The sequence below is a fragment of the Rhinoraja longicauda genome, chromosome 34 (assembly GCF_053455715.1).
Source record: "Rhinoraja longicauda isolate Sanriku21f chromosome 34, sRhiLon1.1, whole genome shotgun sequence".
NCBI classification, from domain to species: Eukaryota; Metazoa; Chordata; class Chondrichthyes; order Rajiformes; family Arhynchobatidae; genus Rhinoraja; species Rhinoraja longicauda.
The window spans coordinates 11,684,713-11,708,608 of NC_135986.1; the positions used below are offsets into that span (position 1 = coordinate 11,684,713).

Genomic DNA, 23,896 nt, shown 5'->3' on the forward strand with positions numbered 1-23,896 from the left:
CTGAAGACAATTAACCTACAAACCTGTACGTTGTTGGAGTGAAGGAGGAAACCTGTGCCTTGTTGGTACCCACCCTTCACCCCACGCCATAGAATAAACCACCGGGACTGCATGTGACCATGCAACACATACATGTAACTTCTGAGGGCACCGCGCTTACACGCGATCACCACGCTCACACGCGATCACACTTACCCGTGATTTGTTTCAGCTCCTCCTCACTCAGCTCCTGTGTTGCCAACTCGTCATCTTCTGTTTTATTCATCTGACTGATCTTGTGAGCGTCCAAGTACGTCTCGGAGAGCAGACCCTGCAATCAAGGCGGGCCATTAACTACCGACATGGCAGCACGGCAGCATTGCTGCCTCACAGCACCAGAGACCCTGCAATCAAGGCGGGCCATTAACTATCGACATGGCAGCACGGCAGCATTGCTGCCTCACAGCACCAGAGACCCTGCAATCAAGGCGGGCCATTAACTATCGACATGGCAGCACGGCAGCATTGCTGCCTCACAGCACCAGAGACCCTGCAATCAAGGCGGGCCATTAACTATCGACATGGCAGCACGGCAGCATTGCTGCCTCACAGCACCAGAGACCCTGCAATCAAGGCGGGCCATTAACTACAGAAACGGTGGCACGGCAGCATTGCTGCCTCACAGCGCCAGAGACCCGGGTTCCATCCTGACTACGGGTGCTGTCCGTATGCAGTTTGTACGTTCTCCCCGTGACCTGCGTGAGTTTTCCCCAGATACTCCCCGCTCTCCAAAGACTTCCAGGTTTGTAGGTTAATTGGCTTGGCATAAATGTAAATTGTCCTGAGTGTGTGTTGGATCGTGTTAATGTGCGGGGATTGCTGGTTGGCGCGGACTCGGCGGGCCAATTGGCCTGTTTCCCTGATCTAAAGTTAAACTAGTGAACAGGATGATCGCTAGTCAGTGTAAACTCGGTGGGTCGAAGGGCCCGTTCTCATGCTGCATCTCCAAACTAACCTATACTAAGATTTATAAGTGGACACAAAATGCTGGAGTAACTCAGTGGGACAGGCAGCATCTGTGGAGAGAAGGAATGGGTGACGTATCGTGCCGAGACCCTTCTTCAGACTGAGAGTCAGGGGAGAGGGAAACTGGAGCAATCTGTGGGTGACCTTCTCGTCTCCCTTTGTGACTACCATCCTTTCAAACCAGCATCTGCAGATCCTTCCTGCACTAAATTGTTAATTAAAAAAAATATTTTAGACGCACACAGTCTCTTGCCCAGAGTAGGGGAATCGAGGACCAGAGGACATAGGTTCAAGGTGAAGGGGAAAAGATTTAATAGGAATCCGAGGGGTAACATTTCACACAGAGGGTGGTGGGTGTGTGGAACAAGCTGCTAGGGGAGGTAGTTGAGGCTGGGACTATCCCATCGTTTAAGAAACAGTTGGACAGGTACATGGATAAGACAGGTTTGGAGGATTATGGACCGAGCGCAGGCAAGTGGAGCTAGGGTAGCTGGGACATTGTTGGCCGGTGTGGGTGAGTTCACACGGATGGGGGCGAAGGTGCTGCAGATGTTCTACCCATCGGTGGTGGCCAGTGGCATCGTCTTCGCTGCCGTGTGCCGGGGCAGCAGGGCGAAGGCCGTGGACACCAACAGGATCCACGAGCTCATCAGGAAGGCCGGCTCTGTCCTGGGGGTGGAGTTGGAGTTGGATTCACAGGGGGGTGGTCTCGGAGGGGAGGGCGCTCTTCAAACTGCTGGGCATCCTGGACAATACAGCTCACCCCCTCCCCGTGACACACTGGCCAACCTGAGGAGCACCTTCAGCAACAGACTGGTCCCACCAAGATGCAGCACACAACGCCACAGGAGATCCTTCTACCCTGTGGCTACCAAACTGTACAACTCCCCTCTTCTGTCGTGGGGTGGACTGACTCCCTTCCACCCCCCCCCCCCCCCTCCCTGTAACCCAACCATTGTACAGCCCCAATCCACTCGGCACTTTAACCTCATGTTTCATGTACCTTGTTGTGTTTTATGACAGTTGGCAGATCAATCTCCCTCCTGGGACGTATGAAGTTTTATCGTATCGTAAGAGAGAGTGCTATAGAGTTATGGGTGCTGTCTGTATGGAGTTATGGGTGCTGTCTGTTTGAGTTATGGGTGCTGTCTGTATGAGTTATGGGTGCTGTCTGTTTCAGTTATGGGTGCTGTCTATACGAGTTATGGGTGCTGTCTGTATGAGTTATGGGTGCTGTCTGTATGAGTTATGGGTGGTGTCTGTATGAGTTATGGGTGCTGTCTGTATGAGTTATGGGTGCTGTCTGTATGAGTTATGGGTGCTGTCTGTATGAGTTATGGGTGCTGTCTGTTTGAGTTATGGGTGCTGTCTATACGAGTTATGGGTGCTGTCTGTACGGAGTTATGGGTGAAGTCTGTATGAGTTATGGGTGCTGTCTGTATGAGTTATGGGTGCTGTCTGAGTTATGGGTGCTGTCTGTATGAGTTATGGGTGCTGTCAGTATGAATTATGGGTGCTGTCTGTATGAGTTATGGGTGCTGTCTGCATGAGTTATGGGTGCTGTCTGAGTTATGGGTGCTGTCAGTATGAATTATGGGTGCTGTCTGTATGAGTTATGGGTGCTGTCAGTATGAATTATGGGTGCTGTCTGTATGAGTTATGGGTGCTGTCAGTATGAGTTATGGGTGCTGTCTGTATGAGTTATGGGTGTGTCTGAGTTATGGGTGCTGTCTGTATGAGTTATGGGTGCTGTCTGTATGAGTTATGGGTGCTGTCTGTATGAGTTATGGGTGCTGTCTGTATGAGTTATGGGTGCTGTCTGTATGAGTTATGGGTGCTGTCTGTATGTTATGGGTGCTGTCTATACGAGTTATGGGTGCTGTCTGTATGAGTTATGGGTGCTGTCTGTATGAGTTATGGGTGCTGTCTGTATGAGTTATGGGTGCTGTCTGTATGAGTTATGGGTGCTGTCTGTATGAGTTATGGGTGCTGTCTGTATGAGCTATGGGTGCTGTCTGTATGAGTTATGGGTGCTGTCTGTATGTTATGGGTGCTGTCTATACGAGTTATGGGTGCTGTCTGTATGAGTTATGGGTGCTGTCTGTATGAGTTATGGGTGCTGTCTGTATGAGTTATGGGTGCTGTCTGTATGAGTTATGGGTGCTGTCTGTATGTTATGGGTGCTGTCTATATGAGTTATGGGTGCTGTCTGTATGAGTTATGGGTGCTGTCTGTATGAGTTATGGGTGCTGTCTGTATGAGTTATGGGTGCTGTCTGTATGAGTTATGGGTGCTGTCTATACGAGTTATGGGTGCTGTCAGTATGAGTTATGGGTGCTGTCTGTATGAGTTATGGGTGCTGTCTGTATGAGTTATGGGTGTGTCTGTATGAGTTATGGGTGCTGTCTGTACAAGTTATGGGTGCTGTCTGTATGAGTTATGGGTGCTGTCTGTACAAGTTATGGGTGCTGTCTGTTCCCCCGACTACGGGTGCTGTCTATACGGAGTTTGTACGTTCTCCCCGTGACCTGCATGGGTTTTCTCCGAGATCTTCAGTTTCCTCCCACACTCCAAAGACGTGCAGGTTTGTAGGTTAATTGGCCTGGTAAATGTACAAATTGTCCCTAGTGGGTGTAGGGTGGTGTTAGTGTGTGGGGATCGCTGGGCGGTGCCGACCCGGTGGGCCTGAGTCCGTGCTGTATCTCTAAACTTACAGAGAGCTGGGGGGTGGGGGGGTGCAGCGGAAGCTGGCGGCCTTACCTGCACCACTTGCCGGAAGCCCACCTTCATCAAGGGCAGGAAGATGCCGGTGATGCTGACGTGATCGCCGGGCTGGGTCTGCCTGGTGTTCTCCCCTCTGCAGTACACGGTCAGACTGCGAGGAATGTTCCCCACCGGCACCTGGTCGCTCTGGAGACACACACACACACACACACACACACACACCTCCAGTTACCCTCGCTGAGGCTTACAAGAATAATAATAATAATAATAATAATAATGCATTACATTTATATAGCGCTTTTCATATACTCAAAGACGCTTTACAGGGATTTAAAGAACATAGGGAAGTGAATAAATAGATAAATAAGTAAACGAACACAGAAAGGAGACAGAAGGTGAGGTGACCTTCAGTGGTTGAAGGCAGTACTGAACAGGTGAGACTTCAGTGATGTGTTGAATGTGGTGAGTGAGGAGGAGTCTCTGACGGTTTGGGGTAGTGAGTTCCATAGGGTGGGAGCAGCGATGGAGAAAGCCCTGTCCCCCAGGATCTGAGTTTGGTCCGGATGTGGGGGGACAGGAGATTGGCAGCAGCAGCAGAGCGGAGGGTGCAGGTGGGAGTGTGCCTGTGGAGGAGGTCGATCAGGTAGGATGGGGCCAGGTTATGAAGGGCTTTGTAGGTCATGAGGAGGATTTTGTACTGGATTCTCTGGGGGATGGGGAGCCAGTGGAGTTTGTAAAGGACGGGGGTGATATGGTCACGGATCGGGGTGTGGGTGAGTAGACGGGCAGCGGAGTTTTGAATGTATTGAAGTTTACTGATGATTTTTGAGGGTGCGCCATAGAGGAGGCTGTTGCAGTAGTCCAGACGGGAGGTGATGAAGGCGTGGATGAGGGTTTCTGCAGCTGTGGAGGAGAGGGATGGACGGAGACGGGCAATGTTTTTGAGGTGGAAGAAGGCTGTCTTTGTGATGTGTTTGATGTGTTTGTCGAAGGAGAGGGTTTGATCAAAGATGATTCCAAGATTCCGGATGTGAGGGGAGGTGGATACTGGGAGACCATCAATGTTGAGGATGAAGTTTTGGGTGGATTTGGTGAGCGTTTTTGGACCAATTATCCCACGAACGAGTGGGTCAACACATGAGCAGGAACAGGAGTCGGCCAGCCATTCAAGATGGATCCAACTGATGAAAGAATGGGTCTACTGGGCTCGTACTCACTGGCATTTAGACCGATTAGGGGGGATCTTATAGAAACATGTACAATTCTTAAGGGATTGGGCAGGCTAGATGCAGGATTTGTTTCCCCGATGTTGGGGGAGTCCAGAACCAGGGGCCACAGTTTAAGAATAAAGGGTTTGGCCATTTTGGACTGAGATGAGGAAAAACCTTTTCACCCAGAGTTGTGAATCTGTGGAATTCTCTGCCACAGAAGGCAGTGAAGGCCAATTCACTGGATGTATTCAAGAGAGAGTTATATTTAGTTCTCAGGGTTATGCGGGGGAATTTCTTTAGTCAGGGTGTGGCGTCTGTATGAGTTATGGGTGCTGTCATTATGAGTTATGGGTGCTGTCCGTATGAGTTATGGGTGCTGTCCGTATGAGTTATGGGTGCTGTCTGTATGAGTTATGGGTGCTGTCTGTATGAGTTATGGGTACTGTCAGTATGAGTTATGGGTGCTGTCCGTATGAGTTATGGGTGCTGTCCGTATGAGTTATGGGTGCTGTCTATACGAGTTATGGGTGCTGTCTGTATGAGTTATGGGTGCTGTCCGTATGAGTTATGGGTGCTGTCTGTATGAGTTATGGGTGCTGTCCGTATGAGTTATGGGTGCTGTCTGTATGAGTTATGGGTGCTGTCCGTATGAGTTATGGGTGCTGTCCGTATGAGTTATGGGTGCTGTCTGTATGAGTTATGGGTGCTGTCCGTATGAGTTATGGGTGCTGTCCGTATGAGTTATGGGTGCTGTCCGTATGAGTTATGGGTGCTGTCCGTATGAGTTATGGGTGCTGTCAGTATGAGTTATAGGTGCTGTCCGTATGAGTTATGGGTGCTGTCCGTATGAGTTATGGATGCTGTGGATCTGTGGAATTCATTGCCACAGAAGGCTGGTGAGGATGAGGATGATTCCAATAGTGGGAGAGCCCAGGATCAGAGGGCACAGACTCAGAATAAAAGGACGCACTTTAAGAAAGGAAATGCAAAGGGATTTCTTTAGTCAAGAGGGTGGTGAATCTGTTGATCACCGCTACAGACGGTGGCAGAGGCCAAGTCAATGGATCTTTTTACGGTGGAGATAAGGAGGAATTTCTTTAGTCTGGGGGCAGTGAATTGGTGGAATTCATTGCCACAGATGTTTTGGGTGTTTTGCCACATTAGTGTTTTAAAAGCAGAGATTGACAGATTCTTGATTAGCACGAGAGTCGATGGCCGGTGGCCTAATTCTGCTCGCGTCACTTGTGAACTTAGTGGGCACCACCTCCCCTCACTGACCACCCCAATAGACAATAGGTGCAGGAGGAGGCCATTCGGCCCTTTAAGCCTGTACGCACCGCCATTCAATGTGATCATGGCTGATCATTCTCAATCAGTACCCCGTTCCTGCCTTCTCCCCATACCCCCTGACTCCGCTATCCTTAAGAGCTCTATCTAGCTCTCTCTTGAATGCATTCAGAGAATTGGCCTCCACTGCCTTCTGAGGCAGAGAATTCCACAGATTCACAACTCTCTGACTGAAAAAGTTTTTCCTCATCTCCGTTCTAAATGGCCTACCCCTTATTCTTAAACTGTGGCCCCTCTCAAAGCAAGCAATGAGAGGGGTGGGGAGAAGGACGAGGGGTGGAAACCTCGTTGAAACTTACCGAATAGTGAAAGGCTTGGACAGAGTGAATGCTGAGAGGATGTTTCCATTAACGGGAGAGTCTAGGACCAGCGGGCACAGCCACAGAATTAAAGGGCGCACTTTAAAAAAGGAGATGTGGAGGAATTTCTTTAGTTGGAGGGTCTGTGGAATTCATTGTGGAGGCCAAGTCTTTATGGCAGAGATGAGAAGGGATTTCTTAAGCAAGAGGGTGGAAGTCATTGCCACAGACGCCAGTGGAGGCCTCGGCAATAGGTGTTTTAAGGTGGAGATTGACAGATTCTTGAATAGTATGAGAGTCAGGGGGTATAAGATAAGAAACGTATAAGATTATTAAGGGGTTGGACACGTTAAAGGCAGGAAACATGTTCCCAATGTTGGGGGAGTCCAGAACAAGGGGCCACAGTTTAAGAATAAGGGGTAGGCCATTTAGAACGGAGATGAGGAAAAACTTTTTCAGTCAGAGAGTTGTGAATCTGTGGAATTCTCTGCCTCAGAAGGCAGTGGAGGCCAATTCTCTGAATGCATTCATATAACATATAACAACTACAGCATGGAAACAGGCCTGTCCGGCCCTACCAGTCCACGCCGACCATTCTCCCTGACCTAGTCTCATCTACCTGCACTCAGACCATAACCCTCCAATCCCCTCCTATCCATATACCTATCCAATTTACTCTTAAATAATAAAATCGAGCCAGCCTCCACCACTTCCACCGGAAGCCCATTCCATACAGCCACAACCCTCTGAGTAAAGAAGTTCCCCCTCATGTTACCCCTAAACCTTTGTCCCTCAATTCTGAAGCTATGTCCCCTTGTTGGAATCTTCCCCACTCTCAAAGGGAAAAGCCTACCCACGTCAACTCTGTCCGTCCCTCTCAAAATTTTAAAAACCTCTATCAAGTCCCCCCTCAACCTTCTACGCTCCAAAGAATAAAGACCCAACCTGTTCAACCTCTCTCTGTAGCCTAAGTGCTGAAACCCAGGCAACATTCTAGTAAATCTCCTCTGTACCCTCTCCATTTTGTCGACATCCTTCCTATAATTTGGCGACCAGAACTGCACACCATACTCCAGATTTGGCCTCACCAATGCCCTGTACAATTTCAACATTACATCCCAACTTCTATACTCGATGCTCTGATTTATAAAGGCAAGCATACCAAACGCCTTCTTCACCACCCTATCCACATGAGATTCCACCTTCAGGGAACAATGCACAGTTATTCCCAGATCCCTCTGTTCCACTGCATTCCTCAATTCCCTACCATTTACCCTGTACGTCCTATTTTGATTTGTCCTACCAAAATGCAGCACCTCACACTTATCAGCATTAAACTCCATCTGCCATCTTTCAGCCCACCCTTCCAAAAGGCCCAAGTCTCTCTGTAGACTTTGAAAATCTACCTCACTATCAACTACTCCACCTATCTTAGTATCATCTGCATATTTACTAATCCAATTTGCCACACCATCATCCAGATCATTAATGTAAATGACAAACAACAGTGGACCCAACACAGATCCTTGGGGCACTCCACTAGACACTGGCCTCAACCTGACATACAATTGTCAACCGTTACCCTCTGGTATCTCCCATTCAGCCATTGTTGAATCCATCTTGCAACCTCACTATTAATACCCAACGATTTAACCTTCTTAATCAACCTTCCATGTGGAACCTTGTCAAATGCCTTACTGAAGTCCATATAGACAACATCCACAGCCTTGCCCTTATCAATTTCCCTGGTAACCTCTTCAAAAAATTCAAGAAGATTAGTCAAACATGACCTTCCAGGCACAAATCCATGTTGACTGTTTCTAATCAGGCCTTGACTATCCAAATAATTATATATATTGTCCCTAAGTATCTTTTCCATTAATTTTCCCACCACAGACGTCAAACTAATAGGTCTATAATTGCTAGGTTTACTTTTAGAACCTTTTTTAAACAAAGGCACAACATGCGCAATGCGCCAATCTTCCGGCACCATCCCCGTTTCTAATGACGTTTGAAATATTTCCGTCATAGCCCCTGCTATTTCTGCACTAACTTCCCTCAATGTCCTAGGGAATATCCTATCAGGACCTGGAGACTTATCCACTTTTATATTCTTCAAAAGTGTCCGTACCTCCTCTTCTCTAATCATCCTAATTTCCATCACTACTCTACTTGTTTCGCTTACCTCACATAATTCAATATCCTTCTCCTCGGTAAATACCGAAGAAAAGAAATTGTTTAATATCTCCCCCATTTCTTCCGGCTCAGCACATAGCTGTCCACTCTGACTCTCTAATGGACGAATTTTATCCCTCACTATCCTTTTGCTATTGACATATCTGTAGAACCCCTTGGGGTTTACTTTTACATTACTTGCCAAAGCAGCCTCATATCTTTTTTTCGCTTTTCTAATTTCCTTTTTAAGATTCCTTTTACATTCTTTATATTCCTCAAGAACCTCATTTACTCCCTGCCGCTTATATTTATTGTATATCTCCCTCTTTTTCCGAACCAAGTGTCCAATTTCCCTGGTAAACCACGGCTCTTTCAAATTATTATTCTTTCCTTTCCACCGAACAGGGACATAAAGACTCTGTACTCTCAAAATTTCACCTTTAAATATCCTCCATTTCTCTATTATATCCTTTTCATAAAACAACAATTTCCATTTCACTCCTTTTAAATCCTTTCTCATCTCCTCAAAATTAGCCTTTCTCCAATCCAAAATCTCAACCCTTGGTCCAGATTTGACCTTCTCCATAATGATATTGAAACTAATGGCATTGTGATCACTAGACCCAAAGTGCTCCTCAACACATACCTCCGTCACCTGACCCATCTTATTTCCCAACAGGAGGTCCAACACTGCCCCTTCTCTGGTAGGCACCTCTACGTATTGCTGCAAAATCTATCCTGCACACATTTTACAAACTCCAAACCATCCAGCCCTTTAACAGAATGTGATTCCCAGTCTATATACGGAAAATTGAAATCACCCACAATCACTACTCTGTGCTTACTACTAATATCTGCTATTTATTCACAAAATGCTGGAGTAACTCAGCAGGTCAGGCAGCATCTCGGGAGAGAAGGAATGGGTGACGTTTCGGGTCGAGACCCTTCTTCAGACTGATGTCGGGGGTGGGACAAAGGAAGGATATAGGTGGAGACAGGAAGATAGAGGGAGATCTGGGAAGGAGGGGAAGGGAGGGACAGAGGAGCTATCTGAAGTTGGAGAAGTCAACGTTCATACCACCGGGCCGCAAACTGCCCAGGCGAAATATGAGGTGCTGCTCCTCCAATTTCCGGCGGGCCTCACTATGGCACTGGAGGAGGCCCATGACAGAGAGGTCAGACTGGGAATGGGAGGGGGAGTTGAAGTGCTGGGCCACCGGGAGATCAGTGGCGTTAATGCGGACCGAGCGCAGGTGTTCAGCGAAGCGATCGCCGAGCCTGCGCTTGGTTTCGCCGATATAGATGAGTTGACATCTAGAGCAGCGGATGCAATAGATGAGGTTGGAGGAGGTGCAGGTGAACCTCTGTCTCACCTGGAAAGAATGTTTGGGTCCTTTGATGGAGTTGAGGGGGGAGGTAAAGGGACAGGTGTTGCATCTCGTGCGGTTGCAAGGGAAAGTGCCCGGGGTTAGGGTGGTTTGGGTAGGAAGGGACGAGTGGACCAGGGAGTTGCTATCTCCTTACATATTTGCTCTTCCAATTCTCGTTCCCTATTTGGCGGTCTATAATACACCCCTGTAAGTGTTGCTAAACCTTTCTCATTTCTGAGTTCCACCCAAACAGCCTCCTTAATCGAGCCTTCTAGTCTGTCCTGCCAAAGCACTGCTGTGATATCCTCCCTGACAAGCAATGCAACACCCCCACCTCTTGCCCCTCCGATTCTATCACATCTGAAACAATGAAATCCTGGAATATTTAATTGCCAATCGCAACCCTCCTGCAACCATGTTTCACTGATCGCCACAACATCATACTTCCAGATGTCAATCCAGGCTCTAAGTTCATCCACCTTTCTTACAATGCTCCTAGCATTAAAATATACACATTTAAGGGACCCATCATTTCTTATTCTCAGTTTATTTCTTTTCCCTTCTTTCTCTCCTACATATTGGGTCTGAGTGTTTCCCTTTTCTGCCTCCTGCCTCACACACTGCCTGTTAGCTATCTGTGTTTGAGTCCCTCCCCCCAACCGTACTAGTTTAAAGTCTCCGCAGTTATTTTAGCAAATCTCCCCGCCAGGATATTGGTTCCCCACGGGTTCAGATGCAACCCGTCCTTTTTGTACAGGTCATACTTCCCCCAGAAGAGGTCCCAATGATCCAGAAACTTGAAACCCTGCTCCCTGCACCAGTTCCTCAGCCACGTATTTATCCTCCACCTCACTCCATTCCTATTCTCACTATCGCGTGGCACAGGCAGTAAGCCTGAGATTATTACTTTGGAAGTCCTTTTTTTTAAACTCTCTTCCTAGCCCCCTGAATTCTCCTTTCAGGACCTCTTCCCTTATCCTACCTATATTGTTGGTACCTATATGTACCACGACCTCTGGCTCCTCTCCCTCCCCTTTCAGGATATCCTGGACACGCTCAGACACATCCCGGACACCGGCACCAGGGAGGCAAACCACCATCCTGGTCTCCCGACTGCGTCCACAGAAACGCCTATCTGACCCCCTCACTATAGAGTCCCCTATTACTACTGCTCTCCTCTTCCTTTCCCTACCCTTCTGAGCAACAGGGCCGGACTCCTTGCCAGAGGCCCGGGCACCGTCGCTGCCCCCAGGTAGGCTGTCCCCCCCACAGTACTTAAACAGGAGTACTTATTTCCAAGGGGTACAGCCACCGGGGTACTCCCTAGTCCCTGCCTCTGCTCCTTGCCCCCCCTAACAGTGACCCACTTGTCTACCTCCCGTGGTCTAGGAGTGACCACCTCTCTGCAACTCCTATCTATAACCTCCTCACTCTCCCTGATCAGACGGAGGTCATCAATCTGCCGCTCCAGGTTCCTAATACGGTCCCTTAGGAGCCCCATCTCGTCACACCTGGCGCAGATGTGGATGTCTGGAAGACTCTCAGACTCCCAGATTCCCCACATCCGACACCCAGAACAAAAAACTGCCCTGGCACTCATACTCCCCAAACAAAGCCCCGCGCTCGGTTACTAAACCTACCGCCCGGCCGCTACTCCAACCGCTCCAACCGCCCACCCAAAAGAATTGAGTGATCTCCTGGGAGAGGCGAAAAACCGGATAAAAAACCCAGGCCAATTTGGGAAAAAAAATCCGGGAAATTCCTCTCCGACCCCAAGCTAGGCGATCAAAACTTGTCCGGGAGATCACACAGGTCTTACTCCTTACTATCCCCACACAATCCCCACACACTACTTCCAAAGCAACACAGCTTGGTGCTGCTTGCTGCTGCTGCTGCTGATGATGATTGCTGCTGCTGCTGCTGCTGCTGCTGCTGCTGCTGCTGCTACTGCTGCTGCTGCTGCTGCTACTGCTGCTGCTGCTGCTGCTGCTGCTGCTGCTGCTGCTTGCTACTGCTGATTGCTGCTGCTGCTACTGCTGATCAAGAGAGAGCTAGATAGAGCTCTTAAGGATAGCGGAGTCAGGGGGTATGGGGAGAAGGCAGGAACGGGGTACTGATTGAGAATGATCAGCCACGATCACATTGAATGGCGGTGCGTACAGGCTCGAAGGGCCGAGTGGCCTCCTCCTGCACCTATTGTCTATTGCATGGGGAGAAAGCAGGAGAATGGAGTTAGAAGAGATAGATCATCCGCGATCCAATGGCGGAGTAGGCTCGAGGGCCGAACGGCCTTATTCTACGCTTAGAAGCTATGAATAGTTTTAACGTTAAACCACTCACGTGTTCCTGGATTTTAATCTCCTGGAACTTCATGAACTTGGAGCCTCGGGACTGCAGGTAAAGCCTTCCACCCGATTTGTTGGTCTGACATTCGCGGCTGGGGCACATGATCAGCGGCATGAAGGTGGGAGACTGGATCTGCGACGGGAATGAAAAGAAAGCCAAAGACAGTCAATCTGGCGGACTGGTGCTCGGATAACAACCTGTCCCTAAATACCACCAAGACCAAGGAGCTGATCATCAACTTCCGTAGGTCACATAACGGGGAATATGCCCCGATCTCTATCAACGGGGACAGTGTGGAGAGAGTGTCCAGCTTCAAGTTTCTGGGCACTCACATTTCGGAGGACCTAACATGGTCCAATAACACTGCTGCGCTGGTCAAGAAGGCACAACAAAGACTGTTCTACTTAAGAACACTGAAAAAGTCTGGTCTACCCCAACAGCTGCTGACGACCTTCTACCGTTGCACCATAGAGAGCATCCTAACGCATGGCATCCCTGTGTGGTACCTCAGCTGCATGGAGGCAGAAAGGAAAGCTCTACAGCGGGTAGTCCATAGAGATCAGAGGGCCATCGGAACACAGCTACCAGACTTGGAGGGCATCTACAACACACGATGCCTCAGAAAAGCCACCAGCATCCACAAAGACTCTTCACACCCCTGCAACAGTCTGTTCGAACTCCTTCCATCGGGCAGACGATACAAGGCCTTCTATGCCCGCACCTCCAGACTCAGGAACAGCTTCATCCCCAGGGCCATAGCTGCTATGAACCGGTCCTGCTGGCCACAACGCATAGATCAACTTGCACTTTACCCTGTCTAAAACTGTCACAATTGTTTCGTTTCGTTGGGTTGCTGTTGTCTAAATTACTTAAATTATTGCATCGTATGGGAGGCGCATTCCCAATCTCGTTGTACCCCTGGGTACAATGACAATAAAGATATATTGTATTGTATTGTTGACCATAGGTGCAGGAGGAGGCCATTCGGCCCTTCGAGCCTGTACGCACCGCCATTCAATGTGATCATGGCTGATCATTAGCACCAAAGTCTCCAGTCACAAAATGCCAGAGTAACTCAGCGGGACTGGAAGCATCCCTGGAGAGAAGGAACAGGTGGCGTTTTGGGTCGAGACCCTGTGGCTCCATTCCTTGATCAGTGTTACTTTTTGCACATCTTTCATTCATCTATATACTAAAACTCTTGTTTGTTTGTTTGTTTGTTTGTTTGTTTGTTTGTTCCTGAACTACAGCCAAAACGGTGCACGATAGCGCAACAATTCTAGGCCCACCTTACTCACCGTCGTCTCTTTGGTGCTAATGGAAGACGTTTCATTGAAACCGGTGTTATATTTTTAGTTATTCACATGTTAAAGTTTAAATCTATCTCCTAGGGTGGGAGGGGGAGGAGGATAAGGGGGGTTGAGGGGGATGGAGGGGAAGGGGGAGGGTGAGGGAGAGGTGGGGGAAGGGTAGGGGGAAGGGGGGCAAGGGGAGAGGGGCAGGGTGCTACACCAATGCAGGAGAGGTTTGGGCCCAACTTGGTTTAGTTTGTTCTATATCTCTCTACATCACCGTCTATATCTCTCATTTCCTTTTCCCCAGACTCAGCCTAAAGAAGAGTCTCGACCCGAAATGTCTTCTATTCTTTCTCTCCAGAGATGCTGCCTGTCCCACTGAGTTCTGAAATCCCCCTCCCAGTCCAGTCCTAGGCTTGTATACACTGGACCCGCTGACCCGCTGAGTTACTCCAGCATTTTGTGACCATCTTTGGTTTAAACCAGCATCTGCAGTTTATTTGGACGCGTAAGCCAATTGGACAAAGTCAGCGGGCAGCACGGTGGCGCAGCGGTAGAGTTGCTGCCTTACAGCGAATGCAGCGCCGGATACTCAGGTTCCATCCTGACTACGGGCGCCGTCTGTACGGAGTTTGTACGTTCTCCCCGTGACCTGCGTGGGTTTTCTCCGAGATCTTCGGTTTCCTCCCACACTCAAGGCGTGCAGGCTTGTAGGTTAATTGACTGGGTAAAATGTAAAAATTGTCCCTAGTGGGTGTAGGATAGTGTTAGTGTGCGGGGATCGCTGGGCGGCGAGGACCCGGTGGGCCGAAGGGCCTGTTTCCGCGCTGTATCTCTAAATCTAAATCTAAAATCTGATGCAAACTTCCCATCCACACAACAGCGGTAGAGTTGCCGCCTTACAGCGCCTGAGACCCGGGTTCAATCCCGACCACGGGCGCTGTCTGCACCGAGTTTGTACGTTCTCCCCTTGGGTTTTCTCCAAGATCTTTGGTCTCCTCCCACACTACAAAGACGTGCAGGTTTGTAAACTAATTGGCTGGGTATAAGTGTAAATGGTCCCCAGTGTGTGTGGGATAGTGCAAGTGTGTGGGGATCGCTGGTCTGTGGGGATTCGGTGGGCCAAAGGGCCTGTTTCCACACTGTACCTTCAAACTAGAAAACTAAGCAGACACCCTGTCTAAACTACAGGGAGGGTGATTACACTGTCTCTCGAAGGTAGACACAAAATGCTGGAGTAACTCAGCGGAAAAGGCAACATCTCTGGAGAGAAGGAATGGGTGACATTTCAGGTGGAGGCCCATTCCTTCTCTCCACAGATGCTGCCTGTCCCGCTGAGCTACTCCCAGCATTTTGTGTCTACCTTTGATTTAAAACAGCATCTGCAGTTCCTTCCTTACACTGTCTCTCTGTTACCCTCCGGCAGATCATGTTTATTTTAGTTTAGTTTAGAGATACAGGGTGGAAACAGGCTGCTGGAAGAGGTAGTTAAGGCAGGTACTATCACATTTACGGGCGGCACAGTGGCGCAGCGGTAGTTGCTGCCTTACAGCGAATGCAGCGCAGGAGACCCGGGTTCCATCCCGACTACGGGTGCTGTCTGTACGGAGTTTGTACGTTCCCCCCGTGAGTTTTCTCCGAGATCTTCGGTTTCCTCCCACGCTCCAAAGAGGTACAGGTTTGTAGGTTAAATGGCTTGGTAAATGTAAAATTTGTCCCTAGTGGGTGTAGGATAGTGTTAGTGTGCGGGGATCGCTGGGCGGTGCGGACCCGGTGGGCCGAAGGGCCTGTTTCCGCACTATATCTCTGAACTAAAATTTAGGGAACATTTTTTTGACAGCTACATAGATAGGGCAGGTTTAGAGGGAAATGGGCCAAACGCAGGCAGATGGGTCTGGTGTAGATAGGCCATGTTGGTCGGCGCGGGAAAGTTCAGCCGAAGGGTGTGATTCCGCTTTGTATGACTCTGCAACTCCCTTTAATTTCCCAAAGTCACAATGTTCGGTGTGACGAAGGGCCTGTTTCCATGCTGTATCTTTCAATTCAATCAGATAACTAGGATTCCTGCTGTGCTTTTTTGTGTTTTAGTTTGCCTGGATTAAACTCCACCTGCCATTTCTCTGCCCATTCCTTTAGCCTTCCAAGTTACAGCGTCGTAACAGGTCACTAGGTCCATGGAGTCCGCGCCGACCTGCGACCTCCATACACTAGCACTAACCTGCACACTAGGAACAACTTATAATTTTTGCCAATTCACAAACAAACCTGTGCTGTGTTTTGTGGGAGGAAGCTGGAGGAGCCAGGGAACCCCACGCTGGTTGGAGCCCGGGTCTAGCGCTGTGAGGCAGTATCTCTACCACTGCGACACTCTCTACAGTCCACTGCGCACAGAATCATTTGTTCATTACAAATATGGTGTTTTATTTGATTGGATGTGGTGGAGCCTCTGCCTCAATGTGGAACCCTGACCTTGGGTGCAGCTGGCACCTTCTTCCTGTCACTGCGTGGGTTTCCTCCAGTTTCTCCCACATGTGGGTTTGTAGAATAATTGGCCCTCCCTAAAACTGTGCCATGTGTGGGGAGCGGATGGGAAAGTGGGATAACATCCAGTTAGGGAGAACAGGTGATCGATCGACGGTCGTCGTGGATTGGATGCTGGTTTAGACCAAAGACAGACACAAAGTGCTGGAGTAACTCAGCGGGTCAGGCAGCATCTCTCAAGAAAAGGAACGGGAGATGTTTTGGGTCAAAAGTGTTGACCCAAAACATCACCTATTTCTTGCCTCCACAGATGCCGCCTGACCCGCTGAGTTACTCCGGCACTTTGTGTCAATGTTCGGTGTGATGAAGGGCCTGTTTCCAAGCTGTATCTTTCAATTCAATCAGATAGCTAGGATTCCTGCTGTGTTTTGTTTGGTTTTAGAAATACAGGCTGTTCGGACGACTGAGTCCATGCTGATCGTCCATCAGCAATACTATTAATAATAATAATAATAATAATAATGCATTACATTTATATAGCGCTTTTCATATACTCAAAGACGCTTTACAGGGATTTAAAGAACATAGGGAAGTGAATAAATAGATAAATAAGTAAACGAACAGAGAAAGGAGACAGAAGGTGAGGTGACCTTCAGTGGTTGAAGGCAGTACTGAACAGGTGAGACTTCAGTGATGTTTTGAATGTGGTGAGTGAGGAGGAGTCTCTAACGGTTTGGGGTAGTGAGTTCCATAGGGTGGGAGCAGCAATGGAGAAAGCCCTGTCCCCCCAGGATCTGAGTTTGGTCCGGATGGGGGGGGATAGGAGATTGGCAGCAGCAGAGCGGAGGGTGCAGGTGGGAGTGTGCCTGTGGAGGAGGTCAGTCAGGTAGGATGGGGCCAGGTTATGGAGGGCTTTGTAGGTCATGAGGAGGATTTTGTACTGGATTCTCTGGGGGATGGGGAGCCAGTGGAGTTTGTAAAGGACGGGGGTGATATGGTCACGGATCGGGGTGTGGGTGAGTAGACGGGCAGCGGAGTTTTGAATGTATTGAAGTTTACTGATGATTTTTGAGGGTGCGCCATAGAGGAGGCTGTTGCAGTAGTCCAGACGGGAGGTGATGAAGACGTGGATGAGGGTTTCTGCAGCTGTGGAGGAGAGGGATGGACGGAGACGGGCAATGTTTTTGAGGTGGAAGAAGGCTGTCTTTGTGATGTGTTTGTCGAAGGAGAGGGTTTGATCAAAGATGATTCCAAGATTCCGGATGTGAGGTGAGGTGGATACTGGGAGACCATCAATATTGAGGATGAAGTTTTGGGTGGATTGTAAGTTGGCCCACTTTCTAATCCACTCCCTACACACACCAGGGGGGCAGGGGCATTTTTTTTGGCAGAGGTCAATTAACCGATCTTTACCCATAACTATCTTAAAGGCAATGGAAGACCAGTGTGTGGTCCCTAAGGCTTCCCGACGGACAAATCATTGGCTTGCCCATCCAAATTTTGTAAGAGAGCTCCAGTCCACGCACACGCACACCGTCCGTTATCGTTGTTTGCCATATATGTTGTTTCTGATTGACCACTGAGCACATGTCTCTGACGCTGCGAGGCAGCGTAAAAAAAGTTAATCGCCGTATTTAGTGTAAACAAATGGGTAGTGGACAGTGGAGGATGACACAGTGGTGTAGTGGTGTGAGAACGGTCACAGGGAGAACGCACGCACGGGCACAAACACACACACACACACACAGTGCCTGAGATCAGGATGGAGCCCAGGTCTCTGGCGCTGTGAACGGTCACAGGGAGAACGTACGCACGGGCACAAACACACACACACAGTGACTGAGATCAGGATGGAGCCCAGGTCCCTGGCGCTGTGAACGGTCACAGGGAGAACGTACGCACGGGCACAAACACACACACACACACAGTGCCTGAGATCAGGATGGAGCCCAGGTCTCTGGCGCTGTGAACGGTCACAGGGAGAACGTACGCACGGGCACAAACACACACACACACACACAGTGCCTGAGATCAGGATGGAGCCCAGGTCTCTGGCGCTGTGAACGGTCACAGGGAGAACGTACGCACGGGCACAAACACACACACACAGTGACTGAGATCAGGATGGAGCCCAGGTCTCTGGCGCTGTGAACGGTCACAGGGAGAACGTACACACGGGCACAAACACACACACACACACACAGTGCCTGAGATCAGGATGGAGCCCAGGTCTCTGGCGCTGTGAACGGTCACAGGGAGAACGTACGCACGGGCACAAACACACAGTGACTGAGATCAGGATGGAGCCCAGGTCTCTGGCGCTGTGAACGGTCACAGGGAGAACGTACGCACGGGCACAAACACACACACACACAGTGACTGAGATCAGGATGGAGCCCAGGTCTCTGGCGCTGTGAACGGTCACAGGGAGAACGCACGCACGGGCACAAACACACACACACACAGTGACTGAGATCAGGATGGAGCCCAGGATCCAGTTTAAGGATAAGGGGGAAGCCTTTTAGGACCGAGATGAGAATGTTTTTTTTCACACAGAGAGTGGTGAATCTGTGGAATTCTCTGCCACAGAAGGTAGTTGAGGCCAGTTCATTGGCTATATTTAAGAGGGAGTTAGATGTGGCCCTTGTGGCTAAAGGGATCAGGGGGTATGGAGAGAAGGCAGGTACCGGATACTGAGTTGGATGATCAGCCATGATCATATTGAATGGCGGTGCAGGCTCGAAGGGCCGAATGGCCTACTCCTGCACCTACTTTCTATGTTTCTATCTCTGGCGCTGTGAACAGTCACAGGGAGAACGCACGCGCACACACACAGTGACCGGGATCAGGATGGAGCCGGGATGCCTGGCGCTGTGAGGCAGTGGCTCTACCCGCTGCGTGCGTTAACCGTGCCGGGTGAGAGGGTAGCGGGGCGCACTCACCGGCTGGTAGGTCTCGGCACCGCACTGGTCGCACGTGTAGGTGGCCACCACCATCATGGGCTTGACCTCGGTCACCCGGGTAACGATGCCACGCACGGTCACCAGCTTGCCGATGCTGTCCGCCTTCACGTCCCTCACCACCTTGGGCTTCATCGTGGTCGGGTGCTTGAAGTAAACCTCGCTGCGAAGGAGCAGAGTCCAGTTACAGGTCAGTTCACAGCCCCAGCTCCCACACACACCGTCAACCCCACCTCCTCCAGTTCACAGCCCCAGCTCAAACACACACCGTCAACCCCACCTCCCCCAGTTACAGGTCAGTTCACAGCCCCAGCCCACACAACTCCAACCCCACCTCCTCCAGTTACAGGTCAGTTAACAGTCCCAGCTCCCACACACCGTCAACCCCACCTCCCCCAGTTCACAGCCCCAGCTCACACACAACTCCAACCCCACCTCCCCCAGTTCACAGCCCCAGCTCACACACAACTCCAACCCCACCTCCCCCAGTTACAGGTCAGTTCACAGTCCCAGCTCCCACAACGCCAACCCCTCCTCCCAAACCAATCACTCATTCTTAAGGGTGGTGCAGCGGTAGAGTTGCTGCCTCACAGCGCCAGAGACCCCGGTTTGATCCTGACCACGGGTGTTATTATCTGTATGGAGTTTGCATTCTCCCCATGACCTGCTTGGGGGATTCTCCGGGCGCTCCAGTTACCTCCCAAGCCCCAAAGATGTGTGGATTTGTAGGTGAATTGGCTTTAGTAAAGTTGTAAATTGTGCCTAGTGTGTATCAGACAGTGCTCATGCACGGGACTCACTGGTGTGCGTGGACTCCGTGGGTTAAAGGGCCGTATCTTTAAACTAAACTATATTTAACTCTTTGGAACATCCACGGTTGAAGGGAGACCTGATAGAAGTATTTATAATTGAGAGAAGGTGCACACTCAGAACCTCCCAGCGTGGTGGCTCGGCAGTAGAGCCGCTACCTCACTGGGCCAGTGACCGGGGTTTGATCCTGACTACAGGTGCCGTCTGTACGGTTTCCCCGTCACCTGCGTGGGTTTTCTCCGGGTGCTCCGGTTTACTTTCACACCCCAAAGACATACAGGGTTGTAGGTTAATCGGCTTCGGTAAAAACTGTCCTAGCTGTGAGTAGAATAGCAGGGACCCGCTGGTCGGCGGGCGCGAACAGTTTTGGTCTCCTAATCTGAGGAAAGACGTTCTTGCCACAGAGGGAGTACAGAGAAGGTTCACCAGATTGATCCCTGGGATGGCAGGACTTTCATATGAAGAAAGACTGGATAGACTCGGCTTGTACTCGCTGGAATTTAGAAGATTGAGGGGGGATCTTATAGAAACTTACAAATTCTTAAGGGGTTGGACAGGCTAGATGCAGGAAGATTGTTCCCGATGTTGGGGAAGTCCAGAACAAGGGGGTCACAGTTTAAGGATAAGGAGGAAGTCATTTAGGACCGAGATGAGAACTTTTTTTTCACACAGAGAGTGGCGAATCTGTGGAATTCTCTGCCACAGAGGGTAGTTGAGGCCAGTTCGTTGGCTATATTTAAGAGGGAGTTAGATGTGGCCCTTGTGGCTAAAGGGATCAGGGGGTATGGAGAGAATTATTCACAAAATGCTGGAGTAACTCAGCAGGTCAGGCAGCATCTCGGGAGAGAAGGAATGGGTCACGTTTCGGGTCGAGGCCCTTCTTCCTCTTCAGGTATGGAGAGAAGGCAGGTACAGGATACTGAGTTGGATGATCAGCCATGATCATATTGAATGGCGGTGCGTACAGGCTCGAAGGGCCGAATGGCCTACTCCTGCACCTATTTTCCATGTTTCTATGACTCGGTGGCCTGGAAGGGCCTGTTTCCGTGCTGTTTCTCCAAACTAAACTGAAAGGCTGGAGACGTGAGTATCTTGAGTGAGGTTGGAGGGAAATCGTGAGCATCTCGAGTGAGTTCTGAGAGTGACTGGGAGACAATGGGCTGACGGCGAAAAGATGTGTTTTTGTGTCTTTAGTTTAGTTTAGAGATACAGCGCGGAAACAGGCCATTCGGCCCACGCCGACCAGCGATCCCCGCACATTAGCACTATTCTACGCACACTAGGGACGATTTACAATTACACTAAGCCAATTAACCTACAAACATGTACATCTTGAGTGTGGGAGGAAACTGAAGATCTCGGAGAAAACCTACGCAGGTCACGGGGAGAACGTACAAACTCCGTGCAGACAAGCACCCATAGTCAACAGGATCTAATCTGGGTCTCTGGCGCTGTGAGGCAGCAACTCTACCGCTGCACCACCACAGATATGTTAATATTGTTTGATGCTTTCAGGTAGGCACGTTGACATGCGGGGGATGGAGGGATACGGAACACGTGTCGGGTGGTCACGGTGGCGCGGCGGTAGAGTTGCTGCCTTACAGCAAATGCAGCGCCGGAGACCCGGGTCCGATCGCGACTACGGGCGCTGTCTGTACGGAGTTTGTACGCTCCCCCCGTGACCTGCGTGGGTTTTCTCCGAGATCTTCAGTTTCCTCCCACACTCCAAAGACGTGTGGGTTTGTAGGTTAATTGGCTTGGTAAATGTAAAAATTGTCCCTAGTGGGTGTAGGTTGGTGTTAGTGTGCGGGGATCGCTGGGCGGCGCGGACCCGGTGGGCCGAAAGGGTGTGTTTCCACGCTGTGTCTCTAAACTAAAACTTTAAAAAGCGTGCAGGCAGAGGTCAGTTAAAGGTGCCATCGTGTCCTGCGCGGACATCGCAGGCTCTGCATGGGTGCGGGATCTCTGCATGGGTGCAGCATCTCTGTTGCATGGGTGTCGCATCCCTGCCTGGGCGCTGCATCTCTGTTGCATGGGTGTCGCATCCCTGCCTGGGGCACTGCATATCTGCTGCATGGGTGCGGCATCTCTGCCTGGGGCGCTGCATCTCTGCATGGGTCCCGCCTCTCTGCTTGGGTGCGGCATCTCTGCATGGGTGCACCCTATCTGCCTCATGGGTGCTGTATCTCTGCTGCATCTCTGCTGCATCTCTGCTTTGGTGCTGCATTGGTGCGCTCACAATCGCCGCAGCAGCTCGGCCGGGTACTGGTTGTGCGGGTCGTGGACTTGGTTGGGGTCGCGGGTCCTCTGCTCCATCATCAGCCGATGCTCGATGTAGACGTCCAGGGCGTCCTTGCTCAGCACCTGCGCAGGACGGCAGAAATGGGCACAGCCATCAGCGTGGGCATCAAGTAATCCCACCCCTGCCAGCAAAACCACCAGCACCAACCAGGCCGCATTTGGGAGCACTGAGCAGGTTTGGGCCCCCACATGGTCTGGAGGGGAACGATCCCAGGAATGAGCGGGTCAGCAAATGATGAGCGTTTGTGGGCACTGGGCTGCTACTCGCTGGAGTTTAGAAGGATGAGGGGGGGACCTCATTGAAACATACAGAATAGTGAGAGGCCTGGATAGAGTGGATGTGGAGAGGATGTTTCCACTGGTGGGAGAGTCTAGGACCAGAGGGCACAGCCTCAGAATTAAAGGGCGCTCTGTCAGAAAGGAGGTAGGGGGAACTTCTTTAGTCAGAGGGCAGTTAATCTGTGGAACTCATTGCCACAGTGGGCTGTGGAGGCCAAGTCAGTGGGTATTTTTAAAGCAGAGATAGACAAATTCTTGATTAGAACAGGTGTCAAGGGTTATTTAGAACAGAGATGAGGAAAAACTTTTTCAGTCAGAGAGTTGTGAATCTGTGGAATTCTCTGCCTCAGAAGGCAGTGGAGGCCAATTCTCTGAATGCGTTCAAGAGAGCTTGATAGAGCTCTTAAGGATAGCGGAGTCAGGGGGTATGGGGAGAAAGCAGGAACAGGGTACTGATTGAGAATGATCAGCCATGATCACAGTGGATGGTGGTGCTGGCTCGAAGGGCTGAACGGCCTCCTCTAGCACCTATTGTCTATGGAGAGAAGGCAGGAAAATGGGGTTAGGAGGCAGAGATCAGCCATGATTGAATGGCGGGGTAGACTCAATGGGACGAATGGCCTAATTCTACTCCTATAGCTTATGATCGACCAGACAGCAGTGAGCAATATGTAGGAAAGAACTACAGATGCTGGTTTAAATCAAAGGTAGACACAAAATGCTGGAGTGGGACTCAAGCGAAATATGAGGTGCTGTTCCTCCAAGTTGCGCTGGACCTCACTCTGACAATGGAGGAGGCCCAGGACAGATTGGGAATGAGAGCGGGAGTTAAAGTGCTGAGCCACCGGGAGATCAGGTTGGTTAAGACGAACTGAGCGGAGGTGTTGAGCGAAACGATGGCCGAGCCTGCGCTTGGTCTCGCCGATGTACAGGAGTTGACACCCGGAACAGCGGATACAGTAGAGTTACTACAGTATTTTGTGTCAATCTTCCATTTAAACTAGCAGTTTTTTCCCTACACATTTTGCCGCTCCACTGTGAAATCTCCTCAGGGGAAGGAAGGGATGGGAGGGAATGGGGGGGGGGGTGAGATCAGGGGAAGGAAGGGATGGGAGGGGGGGGGGGGGAGAAGATCAGGGGATGGGAGGGGGGGGGGAGAAGATCAGGGGAAGGGAGGGACGGAAGGGAATGGGAGGTCAGGGGAAGGAGGGGATGGAAGGGAATGGGAGGGGGGGGAAGATCAGGGGAAGGATGGGATGGAAGGGAATGGGAAATCAGGGGAAGGAGGGGATT

The 23,896-nt window shown here is 50.3% G+C and overlaps 1 protein-coding gene across 1 annotated transcript in view; it reads right to left on the reverse strand.

Moving 5' to 3' along the window:
- mcm7 (minichromosome maintenance complex component 7) overlaps positions 1–23,896 on the reverse strand; it is a 62,952-nt gene that overhangs the window by 28,973 nt on the left and 10,083 nt on the right. The window contains exons 4-8 of the mRNA XM_078427642.1: positions 22,263–22,387; positions 19,196–19,376; positions 12,472–12,609; positions 3,766–3,915; positions 196–310 (exon numbers count right to left, since the gene is read on the reverse strand). Coding sequence (XP_078283768.1) covers positions 196–310; positions 3,766–3,915; positions 12,472–12,609; positions 19,196–19,376; positions 22,263–22,387 — 709 coding nt within the window. The remainder of the gene's footprint in view (positions 1–195; positions 311–3,765; positions 3,916–12,471; positions 12,610–19,195; positions 19,377–22,262; positions 22,388–23,896) is intronic.